This window comes from Frieseomelitta varia, unplaced genomic scaffold (genome assembly GCF_011392965.1).
Source record: "Frieseomelitta varia isolate USP_RPSP 00005682 unplaced genomic scaffold, Fvar_1.2 scaffold_231, whole genome shotgun sequence".
Classification (NCBI taxonomy): domain Eukaryota; kingdom Metazoa; phylum Arthropoda; class Insecta; order Hymenoptera; family Apidae; genus Frieseomelitta; species Frieseomelitta varia.
In genome coordinates this window covers 219,026-233,449 of record NW_025109959.1, presented here as the reverse complement: position 1 = coordinate 233,449, position 14,424 = coordinate 219,026, and the positions used below count along the sequence as shown (strand labels likewise).

The window sequence follows — 14,424 nt, the reverse complement described above, 5'->3', positions numbered from 1 at the left end:
GAAGGAAAAGAATCGATGTGTGGCTTATTAGAAAATCAGTGGATATTTCTCGATCGGTGATTCTTCGTGGAAGAATATTAAAGGGATAAATGTATGAAAGAAAAAAATTTATATTTAAATTTTAAATCACTTGTAAGTGAGATACTTAATATTCGTAAAAAAAAAAAAAAAAAGAAAAATTGGCACGATGCGTTTGCACCTGGTGTTGTTTTCTTTTTTCTTACTGGATAATCAAGTGAAAGCCATTTGGCCCAAAGTCCCAAATCCCTTCCCTTACATTTGGTGGGGATATAATCCACGATCGACATCTTCGAGTTCCTCTTCCTCGGAAGAGCATTGCGCCGAATGTACACAAAATAAAATCGGCCTGTTAACTGCTACTGATCCGATTTTAACGGAGCTAAGAGTCGAATATGTCAAACAGCAAATCCTCAAGAAGTTGCGGCTTTCCAAACCACCCGAGATATCGATGCCGCTCTCGACCTTGCCGAAGCCTCTGATAAATGGTCGTGTACTCGAACTTCGACCCGGAGCACCACTCGAGCCGGAAAAATCAGTGGACAGTTTCTATGGGAAAACTGATCAGATCGTCGTTTTTCCAAACGAAGGTCAGTCTTTATGATGCTTTCCATATCTAAAAAAAAGAAAATATTGTATTCAAAAATATTTTATAGTATGTTAAAAGAAAGTATTAAGTATATTTAATCTTACCTTTAACGAAGATGAATCTTAAGGCTGCAGATATTTATACAAATTCTTTATGACTTGAACTACATATAAAATGTAAATATAATTAATATAAAAATAGAACTCATTTCTGAAAATATTATAGTGACTGCAATACTTATTTTATTTTGACTATATTATGTACGTTATGTATATATTATTATTAGTATATACATTTCGTACATTTTGGCACATTTAAATTTCCCACAAATAAATAAACAACCGCGACTCATTAATTATTCGATTACTTCAAATTTTTACATTTATCGAGATTCAAGGGATTCGATAAATTTTTATGCGTTAATTAAAAATTTTACATTTATATTTCTTCGATAAGATGTTTACATGTGACGTCAAATGATGACGATTCAGTGACATTAGACCTTTTCTTCTGCATTTCACTGTTGCAAATATTTCTTCATCTTTAGCATTTTTAAATCGGTGAAATGTCATTAACGTTACTAATATACTATATGTACAATAGACTATATGTACATTATCGTTAAATAATCCAAATCCTAATACAATATACTATGTGTACATTATCGTTAAATAATCCAAATTAATATTTTTCTCTTTTGTTTGTATTTGGAAAACTGAAGTTGTTAAAATGTATTTTAACTATACAAGGTGTCCAGAAGTTTAATGTTCAAACTTTGCTGTGTTTTAAGACTAAAACATTATATAATAAAAAATCTATAAATACTTCATTATGTTAATATAACACATATAATTTCACATATTTCTCACGTATTTCTTTATATAAATGCACTTTTATGAACAATGTATCTATATATCATTTTATACTAATAACTTTTAGTAGAACGAGTTTCGTAGTTTTCTTGGAGATTAGATTTAATATTAATATTATAAATTATTATATTATTATTATATTATGTACTACAAATATAATAATATATATTACAAATACATTATCATATAATAGTTATATAATAAAAACTCAACAGTAGGAAATCAATAAGAGATTTATAGTACGAGCTTTTAGTATTACATTATTACACACAAGCATGGAGAGTTATTTCTTTTTATATAGATATCAGAAATATTCGATTAAAAGTAAAAAATTTGAGAGGACTGTCATTTGTGCAACGATATTTCACAATAAATTTATGATTATTAGTAATGGTAATCTAAATACGAATAAACGTTAAACGATAAACGTTTCAGGTATTGCCAATTCGAAGCAATGTCAACAAACATCGAATCATTTAATGGGTTTCAATCCGGCAGCCTGCTTCACGTTTTATCTACCGAACGAAATGCGATTCGTGGATGTGACTTCGGCGCAACTTTGGTTTTACAAGGAGTACGATGAAAACGACGATCTAAATCAAACTTTCGTGCTCTCTGAACTCGACCATTGGGATTTGAGTGGAAATTTTGAAAAAAATATGATTATGGCTATCTTCGAAACCGATATTGGAGGTAAGTAAATTCAAATACGCTCATCCCTAGAGAGAAAAACCAGTATCAGTTATAAAAATACTTATTTCATATACAATTAGTGTATGTAATTTAACTGTATACGTAACGATGAAAGATAGTCGATCGACTATCGACCGATAGTTTTTAAACTGTTATAACTTCATGAAAACAAAAAACAAGTAATAATGTACTTGATTTTATTATAAAATGTAAAGCATCTATTTCATCTACATTCGTTTTTCTCAGAAATATTTTTAGATGATATAGTGGGTGATAAAGTAAGAATTCTTTTATTCTTAAATACTGTAAAAATTCAAATGTTTATAAAATATGAAAAAATTTTTTTCACGACTAGATTCACTATGATTTTGAAGGTTTTCTCCTTACAACAATTCCTTAACCCTTTTAGTTCTTATTAAATTATCGACAAATAAATTTGAAATGGTTAAAATAATTTGATTAGTTATTAGCGGTTTAAGAAGATAACATATTATATAACGTTATATACATTTATAAAGATAAGTGCAATTCTTCAATTTGTTATTTTATTTTTGTTATTTCAATTTGTTACTTGTGTCTCCATTCAAATGTTTGAGAATTAATGAGGGTTAAAACTTGCTGTACGATTCTTTTCAACATTTTACTGAACTTAGTTGGACGACGAAATATTTTCTTCAACTTCTCTCGTTTTTAACTCTATAGACATTTTTTGATCGTGTAGAATGATACCACGTATAAAAAATCCGCATTTCTTTTTATTTTAGTAGGTCTATCTACATTTGGTATATCGTTCTTTGGTGTATCTTTCATGATTTCATTTTTTATTTTTTACATGAGTCATATGCAAACAAATCGAATCAATTTGATTGCGTTTCACTTTTTGCCTCTGCCTCTGCCTCTGCCATGTATTATCATTACAACAAACTTCCTATTCATCTCTTTTCTTTATCTTCGATCTTTCCTTCTGTATTATACATCATTTTGCAATCCCGTCACATTTACATTGTTTGGCAGTTTCTTATTTTATAACTTAATACTTCAACTGAAGCCATTGAAGGCCAACTGCGCAATAATTTATCATAATATTATAAATACTTCAATTCGTTTAAAGATATTTCAATTTCTTTTATAGATTATCTGCTTCATAACATTACTAAAAATAGTAATAAAAAAAAATCAAGTGAATCCTTGAACAAGTTAATTGATTTAAAAATAATAGCAAATAAAATATTGTATTAGTGCAAGTATGCGTTAACATTGGTCTTTAATGGATTCACCTATCGTTTCTTAATCAGAACTATAACATAATTATAAAACAAAAAATGAATAAAACAAAATCAATTTTAACTAGTTTTTAATTTAAATGTAAACAAAATGGTTATATATACAAAATATTCTATTTAACTGGGAACGATAGAATATCTTACGAGGTATTAAAAGATACTTTAACAAAAGTTATTTGATTCGAAGGAAGATATTTGCAGTTAAGACATTTAACAGTCTTTAACTCAAGACTTTACCAGTCGAGGTATTAAAAGATACTTTAACAAAAAGATACTTTAACAAAAGTTATTTGATTTGAAAGAAGATATTTGCAGTTAAGACATTTGCAGTTAAGATACTTTAACAAAAGTTATTTGATTCGAAGGAAGATATTTGCAAGATGGTCGCGTTGGAAACGTTGGAACAAAGTCCATAAGAGCGAAAAACGCTAATCTAAATGTATATTTTAAGGAATTCAATTAATGGAGAAATTGAGAGTAAGAGAAGAAAAAAGTTTGATAAATGAATAAAAAAGAGAGGAGGAGGGGTAACGCATTAAGATACACGAAAGAAGAACGCGAAACTATGCGAAGATAAATTAGTTTTTACGTAATTGTTGGCAGTTCATAAGAACTTTAAACTGTGAAAGGGTATGTCAACAAAAAGTAACGATGTATTATGATAGACATGTCAAGCTGTCTTACTGAATTGAAATTTTACTGAATTGAAGATTCCATCGAGAAAAGGGTGAATATTAAGCATTTCTCCAATATACATATAATGCTACAACTTTATATTTTCTCATATATTAAACTAAGTATATGACTTACAATATAGCCAATGATAAAGAGTAATACAAGAAGCAAAAGAGAGATTAACATCCACCTTGTGAATCCTTCAATTCGTAATTTTCTTCAATTCGTAATTGAATAGTGGAAAAATAGAAAAAAAAATGATATAGTACACATATACCCAAGTGTATCTATGTATTAAAAACGCAGACATATTTAACATTTAGAATCATGACCCCTACTTAAAACGATCGACGTGATCGTTGTTTCAGAGGGATGGGTGAAAAGCGACGTAACCTTCACGCTGAAAAAATGGGTGGAAGATTTTCGATTGGATCACGCGATACAGATAGCTTGTAGTACCTGTTCGATGGACCGAGATACAGCACCTGTATCCGTTAAACAAACGTTGAAACCCTTCCTTGTGATATACACATCGCCGTTACCGCAGAAAAACAGGCCGAAGAGGAATTCGAATTGTCTGCCGGAAATGAAGGAGTGCTGCAGAGACGAGCTTTACATTAATTTCAAAGACATCGGTTGGAGCGATTGGATCCTTCATCCAAGCGGATATCACGCGTATTTCTGTCGTGGATCTTGTTCTTCCGCTGCTTCGCTAACCATCAGTGGATCTGCCTACAACAACGTAATTAGAGTGGGCATCTTTTTTTTTTGTCTTTTCTTTTACTTTTGGTGGAAAAGATATAGCGAGATCATAAATTAGCCAGCTTGGTGCTTAAAGTAGTCAAAAGTCTAAAAGTTTAATATTGAATAAGATGTATTACAACAAATTAAGAATGCATTCATCTTTTGAATATGTACTTCTTGATATATTTTATTGATATATCGTAATATGTTATATTCTTTGGAACTCTAATAAGTAAATCAATTACTTTATTATTATGAGTATTTGTACAATAGCGCAAACACTCAAAGAATTAAAATGGAAAAATTAAATAATTTATATGACAAAAGAATCTGTAAATGGAGAGCTAATTTAAAGCAATATTCATTATCTTGTTATAGAACCAACAGATATTGTAGTTATTTTGTTTAAAAATTCACAATCAACTTGAAAGGTAATTTATCATTTCTATTGATTTCAAATAGTTGTTACTTGGATTAATAAAAATACATATATCGAAACTGTTTTGATAAAATAACAAAAGCAGAAACTTCTGGCTGATCTGGCTTATTTCATGATCTTATTACTTATACTCTTTTCTATTAAATAATCGATAGAAATTATCACACCTGATAGTTTACATTTACTTCAAAGCATTCATTTACATTTCTTTTATTGTTTCAGAGGTTGTTGACTAAAAATGGTAACACAATGCGACGTAAAAACGAAATTGTTCCGTGTTGTTCACCTACACAACTATCACCGATACAATTGCTCTACGTTGATTCCAACAATACCATCACGCAAAAGACTCTACCAAACATGGTAGTCGAAGCCTGCGGATGCATGTGATTCACGAAAATCATCCAAATTCTCCCATAAATCCTCCCAAAATATTCTTCATTGAATTGATAGATTCGAATTCAAACTTGCATTGTACTTGTATCTATCGTTTCTAAGGCAACGAGAGTTTGATTCCTATTATCATACAAAATGAGTTCCTTGTGAATAAACTTGCACGTGCAATGTCTCTATATTCTGAAGTTCGGGGACGAAAATGTAAGCTTTAACTCTGAATTTCAGGAATGAAATAGCTTTAACTCTAGAACTGTAAAAGATAAAGAACGACGTGTGAAATCAAATGATTTTAAATGTTGTACATTTGTCCATTCTGGAAGTGATGGTATTTTAAAGATTTTAAGATCACCTATATTATATATAATAAAATTTATAGTTCTATTTGAAAGAAAGAGATCTTCAAATATTTAAAACGCCATCAGTTTTGAAGTAGACATTGGATGGATTATAAGAAACTATTTAATTTTATCTAATGAAATAATTTTAGTATAAAATTGTCGAATGTACACCGTTTCGCCAAAACTTCGTCAAAACACTATGAAACGCAATATTCTGACAGCTAAAGATCCAATCGACCTTCGTAATATCATAATCATGACTGGTTTTATGGTTCGCAGTGATAACTAGGAAACCTAGTTTTAATAACCATAAATTCTGCCAGAACGTAGAATTGAAAATGAATCTACACATAGAATATATTATATCTATTTACATTATGAATATATTATGTATTGTACAAAACACTTTGAAATTTCATTAACACGACTGAGACACAATTGACATGTTTCGGAAAATCTAAAAATAGAAATTAAATTAGGAAAATCTGAAAATAGAAATTACAAAATATTCATTACGAACATAGACTTAGTAAAATATGAGATTTGAATAGTCAATTATTTATAAAATTTAAATTATGTTTAACACTAATTGTAACATGTTCGAAACTGTTATACTAGTATACTGTATACTAGTTTTTTTACCAAATCACGATGCAAGTGGTTTACTATTAGATTGCGAATTTTTATGTTTACTTATTTAAGAAAACAGAACTTTGATAAAACATTTTTTCACTTATTAAATATTTTGTAAAATATTACATTAGATATTTTATTTAGATATTTTGGATATTTGTATCTTTTGCACTTTAAAATTTATAATTTATAAATGCATTTTAAAAATCCGCAATTTATTATAATAGTAGTGATTCAAAAAAATTTCGTATAATAAAAATAATATATTCTATGATACGTTTCTACGGTTCGAATATTTTCGTGAGCCATTATACGTGATTTTTATAGACACACACGCGTATATGCAAAAATAGGCCTTTTCATTTTCCGCGTGAGAACGGTGCTTGTTAATATGTTAAATAGAATGTTGTGCAATATGCCGATCAGAGCGAACATTATTTACATGTTAAATCGTGTGAATGATCGAAACAGTATTCATTCTCTAGCTCTGTTTATCGGTAAAAAGCGTACGCGTAGCGTGCGTTTAAATTAATTATTCCATATTTAACCCAAAGATAATTGTGCAATCATGTAAATTGATATTTACTGTATTTATTACTAATCAATTATACATAGTATATTTTTAACAGACCAAGAAAAATCGTCGAAGCGAATAGTAAAGTTCTGTAGCTGATTCAGACGACAAGTTAATATGCTTTATGAAAAAGCAAAGGTGATATGGTCATTTTTATTCATCTTTGTATTTACAGAGAGCAAAAAGTAATCTGATCAATGACTGAAGATTATGATTCACTGATTATTAAATAATTATTAATATATAATACATAATACAATAATGTTATAACTTTATATGCTAATAATGATAAATATATATAATATATAATGATAATTAATAATTATTAAATAATCAGTAATCATTGATTAATATACAATAATCAAACTTTAATGTCAATTGTAATTAAAAATTGATTTAACAATCGTTAATCATGAAATAATTATACTTTTGATTATGCTTCATTCAGTACCTACTTCTTTTTACGTTCTAAAATATACACTTTCATTTGTGATAAAATGTTTTTGTAAACTAATAATAATAAATCATAAATTTGATTTAAATTTTCATAAATTGCAAATTTTCATCAAATTCTTCATATATAGTGAAAATGATTGATTCAAATGAATGATTCTTTCAAATCACAGAACGTAGATAATATACATACCAAGATAACGATACAATTATTAAAAGGGTACTTATAAAATATTTTTATATTTACTTTTTATATTTTTAATCGTATATATGTATGAAAATATTTTAGAACGTAAAAATATGATAGAAGAAATAATTTTATTAGACAGTTAAAACGATATGAAGAAATTTTTGAACGTACTTGTATATTGTATATAATTTTCAATATATGTATATTGTATATAATTTTTAACAAATACACATTATTGATACTAATAAAATATAAATTAATCATTAAATGACTTAAAAATTACTGATTAATGATTATAATTAGGGTGAGATTAAATCCAATAATACATTTACGAATCTAAATCAACTTCAATATCTAAATTTCGTTTAATAGGTTCCAAATACTATATACATGTATACTCGAAAATAAAAATATTTCAATAAATAGCATTGTTTTACTCTTACTCTTATAATATTCATTTCGTACAAGCATTTTAGAATTAATAATTTCGAAAATGTACTCATAAATAGTTCAATATTTGTGTATGCTGTGAAAGCATATAATAAAATACGTGTATATATATAATAAGTTGGTCAAATATAAGGTTACAATACAGGTTACTGGTTGAAACTGAAATTAAATTTTGGTAAAATTATAAATAAATTTTAGCATATTAAAGCCATTTAAAGCCATTTAAATGTTTTTATGCTGTTATTTCTTTAATTGCTGAAAATTATATGTAATAATTATTTGGTTAAATCTTACCTTGAGTTGAAGCCAAAAATGCACGTTTTGTGTTCAAAAATTCAAAACACAAATACAAATCCACCAACTATAGATTTAAATGTTCACCTGAGATCTTCTGAATGATACTTCTTTCTGGATGATTCTCGTAGATGATACTTTCTTCTAGACGAGGTGTGCTTCCTTCCGCCATTCTTCCCGTTTAAAAATCGATCATAAGAAATATCGATATGTTGGAGAATCGTAGGAAATGAATTGTGTATTTTACCGCAATGGCGCTGTAATCTTTAACTAATTTAAATCCAATGCGCGCACGAAATGTTAACTTGAAATAAAAAATAAAAAACTCTGGTCCAAATCAAATACACAAAATTCATGAGAAATTCTTTAAAAAGAACGAATATATCTTGTTTGTGGTGGAGTAAATTTAAAAGAGTAAGTTTACTCCTTTAAATAAATATATTACGAAATTTAACAAGAAACTATAACAATAAAAAAAATTTTAATTTATGTATAACAAGGTCTTTATGATAACCGTTTGCTTTGATTGATTCTTAACAATTGAAATTACAATATATTTTTCACTATTTTATTTTCTTTTTTTTTTCATATAATTAACGTCGCCGCTGTTAAATTCGTTTTAAAAATATGCACGCGTACCGCCACACTAAACTCCGAAATTGTGGAACAAAAAATACATTGTATGCTAGGTCTATTCACATATGTACTTTTGTGCTTTAACAAACAAATTCTGGTCAATAAATTTGTATTTTCTTAGTCTCTATGGAAATTCTTTAGTCTCATTATTTAATTCGTTAAGTAAATTAATCAAATTATTCACAAAATTTTCTTCATTGAACTCGAAGAATTAGTTAGATATGTTCCTGATCTAACCTAATCTTGCTGAATCGATATTGAAAGTGACGCAAAGATGGTAAAATTCTGACACAGGCGAGGAGTAAACACAGCTTTATATAAATAGACTTATTATTAACGAGGTGTCGTCTGCGATTCTTAGACTGTGTGATATATATAATCTTTAATTAGCTTATATCTCATTTATGGAACAAGGCATTAAATGCGATCGACGATATAAATACGACATACCTAAAAGCTGAAAATGTACGCAATGTCTTGAATCAACGAATGGAAAGCCCATTTACGGGCCTAATTTTATAGTGTGAAATTAAAAAAGAGACACTGTATCTTCGTGATGTTGTCAGAAGTTGACGTATTTATTAGTAATTATACTCTTGTTGATCCTGATATATATCAGCTTTGGGTCGATGGTCATTCATGTAAGTTTGTCATAAATAAAATTTTATAGAAATGGAACTCTACGTTGAATCGAAGTACACCTGTTTAGATTATTGAGAATTCACATCATTCTTTTCTTACCCATTTAGCAAGCGAAGCAGTGAATATCTTGCATCAACGAGGGATATGTCAAGAAACAAATGCCCCAATTGAATTAATAGCTTCTGATATTCTCGATCATTATCGGACTTATGCTCTCTTGGAAAAATTACTTCACACACCTACTAAACTAGCGAGCGAACAGCTCGCATTTCAAATAGAACCGCAAACTAGTCAAATGCTTATTGAAATGTAAGCGAATTTTTTGTTGTCAATGTTATTCATCTACAGCTTCTTCCTAAATTTGTATCTTCTCGATTTGTAGGTATTATGAATTCGACGATGTTGTTATTAGAGAACTATTAGGCAAAAAGTTAACGTCAAAGAGTAGAAAAGATATGGATGAAGTATCGGAGAAAACAGGTATTACATTAAAGAGTTGTCGCCGGCAATATGATAATGTGAAAAGAGTGTTCAAAATAGTTGAAGATTTACCAGGTTCTTTGGCTGCCAATATTGAACAACATTTTTTACTCTCTGAAGATCTTGCTAAGTAACAATACAAAATTATTCTTTTATGTTACCTTTGTATATACATATAAAGTTAATCTTAATATTTATAAACCTTTAGGCGATACGCTGCTGTAGTATTCATAGCATGTCTTCGATTTGAGATGAACAAGAGAAAACTTCAGTTCTTAACATTTCCTGACTTATACCATTGTGCCAACAGTATGATGTCATCATGGACATATCGTTGCATTGGATCAGAATATTTTGACACTGATTTGGATAGAGAATTTCTATTGGAATTAGCAGAGTGCAGAGTGCTTTTAGAAAATGACAAACATCATAAACAGTAAGATTTTCTTTGTTGAGTATGCAGGAAATGCAGATTATATAGTTTCACTATATTTGTTTACAGTTTGGTATGCATCAAGCTGAGACCTATGCTTTTAGAACGTTCATATCAAGAAATAGATACAAACTTTCGTTCATATACAAGAGCTATCTTGGGAATAGGATGTAACCTTCATCGATCCAGAGATCTAAGATTTTTTTTCTTGGAATTAGTAGAAAGATGTATAGAACCATGGCGTCAAGTAAATTGGACACACAGTGATCTCAGAAATTTTTTGTCAGTTTACACTCAATGTGCACTGGATATGGACGTACTTAGGTAGAAATCAAACATATTACTATAACAAAAAAGATATTTTAATATTATTTCATTGTGTTCATCTACTTTGAATATTTAATTTATCAGGGATAATGAATTGAGAGATGCATTTGAACGTTATATGACTGTCGTTACATGTTGTTTATTGCGTATGTATCATACATGACTATTAACAGATGAAGAAAATGAAACACAAAAAATTAATGCAATTGGGAATGATGATAAATAGAGTGAATGATGATGATAGAGCATGAAACAAATAGAGAAAATTGTAATTATATTGGAATTTATTAAGTTTTCATAATAAATAATTAATAAACAAATGCGGGACATTTATTTGTTCATTTCATACACGCCAAGAATTTACAATTTTACCTATTTATTTTTAATGCTATTTTTAAATTTGAGAATTTAAAATAAAAGATTAACTTATAATAGAGTTTATTTTGATATGGCAGTATTTGAATAATTTTATTCTCATGAATAAAGAAGAATATTTTGATACTTATCCAAGCAATTCGTCTCAATAAATAATGTCAATTCGTCTCAATAAATAGTTACATTATTTCGAATCAACATATACAACTGCACAAGCTTGCACGCATTAAAGTCATATATTCACATACATACACACGTCACTTGATTATATTTACATCTACAGATGTACATACAAGTACTGTGGATTGATCTTCTTTTTCATCAATAGAACAATTTTTTATTAATTATTTTATTATTGTTAAACTTTGTACTTACTTTCTACCTCATGAAACCTATAGAAGGTCATAATGTAAAGGGATGTAAAGGTCATATGAAACTCAAGGAAAAAGAGGAAGTTCTAATTTTACCTAGAGATTTATATAAATAATTACTGCAACCCTAGTACTTTATTTACTGCGAACACAACATCACTCATTTGTGGCAAAGCCGCGATTTCTAATGATTTGGTATAAGGCATAGGCGTATCAACACCAGTGACGCGAATTACCGGTGCGTCGAGATGATAAAATGCTTCACCTAGAAACAAAGATGAAATGTAAAAAAAAAAGTAATTATGTTATTGAATTAGGAAAACTTACTTTCTGAAATTCTAGCACTAATCTCTGCTCCAATGCCACAATGTGGCCAGCCTTGTTCCACAGTTAAACAATGATTTGTTTTTACTATTGATTGCACAATGGTGTCTATATCTAATGGTCTTAAAGATCTAAGATTTATTACTTCTGCTTCTATTCCTTTTCCTGCAAGCTCATTTGCTGCTTCAAGAGCTTGTTCAACTGCTTTGGAATGTGCCACTAATGTAACATGTTTACCAACACGTTCAATCTTTGCTTTACCAATTGGTAAAACGAAGTCTTTTGATAAAGCCTCATCAGACATAGGATACTGAACACCATATAATATTTCATTTTCTAATACAACTACTGGATCTGGATCTCGGATGGCAGCTTTCAACAATCCTTTTGCATCTTCACTATTGTAAGGTGATACTACTTTTAAACCAGGACAATGACTATACCAAGCACCAAAGCATTGAGAATGTTGTGCAGCTACTCCAGCTGCTGCACCATTGGGTCCACGAAAAACAATTGGTACATTTACTCTCCCAGCAGACATGTAAAATGTTTTTGCAGCAGAATTGATAATTTGATCAATAGCTTGCATAGAGAAATTGAATGTCATAAATTCACACACAGGACGTAAACCAGCCTAAAACATTAAAAAAAAAAAAAACACAAAATGATAATTAAGGAAACAAAAAGATTATGAATTTTCAAGCAAATGAAAGAAATATACATAGAAAGTTAGTAACGTACCATAGCTGCTCCAACAGCTATACCAGCAAATCCTGCTTCAGTAATAGGAGTATCAATAACACGTTTATCTCCATATTTTTTCCAGAGGCCCCTGGATACTTTATAAGCTCCATCATACAATGCTACTTCTTCACCGAGCAAAAATACCTTTTCATCTCTTTCCATTTCTTCATCCAGGGCTGAATTTAGAGCATCCCGAACTGTCATCTGCATCACAATTGTGAGATTAGCAACAATAAAAAATGAATTAAAGTCCAATGTTACCTTTTTCTGATAACAATCGAATCATTATGAACAACGTATAGTACGAATTTTTATCCTAAGCTTAAACGTCTAAGTTACAATCGAATAATTGGTATTGGGAATAGATGACCTTTGTTGCCCTTCAACATGTAAGATCATTTAATTTTTTTAATTTAACAGTATCAACTGAACGAAATCTATTAAACAGAGAAAAACGAAGAGCTTCACGAGGGATATCTTTATTAAGTAACAAGAAGGCTACACCCGAATACAATCTTGTCAAAGTAAGAATAGGTTATGCCCGAACAAATGATAACGAAGTATATTTAAACAATGATGAATTTTACCTGCTGTGCGCCACTCCATTTTGACGTTGAAAATGAACGTCGAACAACTCTCCTCACTGCTGACTAAAAACAACGAATAACGAAAAGTATGAATTTTTCCATCTTTCTATTTCCACACTACCAATGTGATATATTCTTTAAGATTTAAACTCGAAGCTGCTATTTGTTCAAATATATATTTACCGAAAACATTGTAAGTCGTTAATTGTTCAATGATCTTGAAATGTTTGGTTGTTTCGATCAATCGGTTTTGAGCAATCGGTTCAATTGCTCTTAGTCGTCATTCACGTGTGTCACCAGGGCCTCTGGTTCGTGATTTCGTCTTTGCCATAGATCGAAATGCGGAACGGCACCAGAGTGATTCAAGGTCAGTAGGCGAACGCTTATGAAACGTTTCTACTTTGATTTACATCTTTACACTATCATTCTAATAAATGATCGAAAGACAGATTATTGATCATCCAATCGTGGGCTTTCTGAAACATTTCGATTACCTTTCCCTTCGTTTAACATGGAGGTTTACGAAATTATACACGAAATATGTAATATGTTATTCATAACGACGATGACGAAAATTAGAAAGCGCCACTTTTCTTAGCCAATGATAGAGTCACTCGAGTTGATAATTTAACCAATCACGGTGAGATTTAATAAGTAGCTTTTTTCTTTAATTAATAAGCTCAACTCTAACACAGATTAGCAATTGATTTAGAGTACAATGAATGGCACGTGGTACAGTAACGTAACACACAGTAAAAATCGATCCAACGAAGAAGCTATCGAAAGCATTTAAATATAAAGGGATTAATTTATTTATTTTATTTTATATTTTGACTTCAGGCTCTTGGATTTGATTATATTTAA

The 14,424-nt window shown here is 29.5% G+C and overlaps 3 protein-coding genes across 4 annotated transcripts; 2 read left to right on the top strand and 1 right to left on the bottom strand.

Annotated features, from left to right (window-relative positions):
* Positions 1-159: 159 nt before the first annotated feature.
* LOC122527750 (inhibin beta C chain) lies at positions 160-5,959 on the top strand. Its single transcript, XM_043652220.1, has 4 exons — positions 160-608; positions 1,915-2,172; positions 4,499-4,881; positions 5,536-5,959. Exons 1-4 carry the CDS (start codon positions 188-190, stop codon positions 5,701-5,703), a joined length of 1,230 nt encoding a protein of 409 aa, XP_043508155.1. The 5' UTR covers positions 160-187; the 3' UTR covers positions 5,704-5,959.
* A 3,384-nt stretch (positions 5,960-9,343) lies between these two features.
* LOC122527790 (acidic fibroblast growth factor intracellular-binding protein) lies at positions 9,344-11,499 on the top strand. The gene is made up of 6 exons (XM_043652293.1): positions 9,344-9,918; positions 10,027-10,228; positions 10,302-10,529; positions 10,608-10,835; positions 10,902-11,156; positions 11,244-11,499. The coding sequence occupies exons 1-6, from the start codon at positions 9,834-9,836 to the stop codon at positions 11,320-11,322; spliced, it is 1,077 nt and encodes a 358-aa protein (XP_043508228.1). The 5' UTR covers positions 9,344-9,833; the 3' UTR covers positions 11,323-11,499.
* Positions 11,500-11,853: 354 nt separating this feature from the next.
* On the bottom strand, positions 11,854-14,079 carry LOC122527791 (pyruvate dehydrogenase E1 component subunit beta, mitochondrial). 2 transcript variants are annotated; one of them, XM_043652295.1, is made up of 6 exons: positions 13,744-14,079; positions 13,561-13,623; positions 12,971-13,177; positions 12,233-12,863; positions 12,002-12,170; positions 11,854-11,926 (listed from the first exon to the last, which is right to left on the bottom strand). In XM_043652295.1, the coding sequence occupies exons 1-5, from the start codon at positions 13,750-13,752 to the stop codon at positions 12,022-12,024; spliced, it is 1,059 nt and encodes a 352-aa protein (XP_043508230.1). In that variant the 5' UTR covers positions 13,753-14,079; the 3' UTR covers positions 11,854-11,926; positions 12,002-12,021. The 2 variants fall into 2 exon arrangements, with proteins under 2 accessions (XP_043508230.1, XP_043508229.1); XM_043652294.1 differs by lacking the exon at positions 11,854-11,926 and having other exon boundaries at positions 11,993-12,170; positions 13,744-14,078.
* Positions 14,080-14,424: the final 345 nt, after the last annotated feature.

Excerpts from the sequence above, each read along its gene's own strand:
- LOC122527750 (XM_043652220.1), top strand. The coding sequence starts at position 188 with ATGCGTTTGCACCTGGTGTTGTTTTCTTTTTTCTTACTGGATAATCAA. Across the intron at positions 609-1,914 it reads CGTCGTTTTTCCAAACGAAG|GTATTGCCAATTCGAAGCAA; the intron begins GTCAGTCTTTAT and ends TAAACGTTTCAG. Across the intron at positions 2,173-4,498 it reads CTTCGAAACCGATATTGGAG|AGGGATGGGTGAAAAGCGAC; the intron begins GTAAGTAAATTC and ends TCGTTGTTTCAG.
- LOC122527791 (XM_043652295.1), bottom strand. Across the intron at positions 13,178-13,560 it reads AATGGAGTGGCGCACAGCAG|ATGACAGTTCGGGATGCTCT; the intron begins GTAAAATTCATC and ends ATTGTGATGCAG. Across the intron at positions 12,864-12,970 it reads TAGCTGTTGGAGCAGCTATG|GCTGGTTTACGTCCTGTGTG; the intron begins GTACGTTACTAA and ends TTAATGTTTTAG.
- LOC122527790 (XM_043652293.1), top strand. The coding sequence starts at position 9,834 with ATGTTGTCAGAAGTTGACGTATTTATTAGTAATTATACTCTTGTTGAT. Across the intron at positions 9,919-10,026 it reads TTGGGTCGATGGTCATTCAT|CAAGCGAAGCAGTGAATATC; the intron begins GTAAGTTTGTCA and ends TTACCCATTTAG. Across the intron at positions 10,836-10,901 it reads AATGACAAACATCATAAACA|TTTGGTATGCATCAAGCTGA; the intron begins GTAAGATTTTCT and ends ATTTGTTTACAG.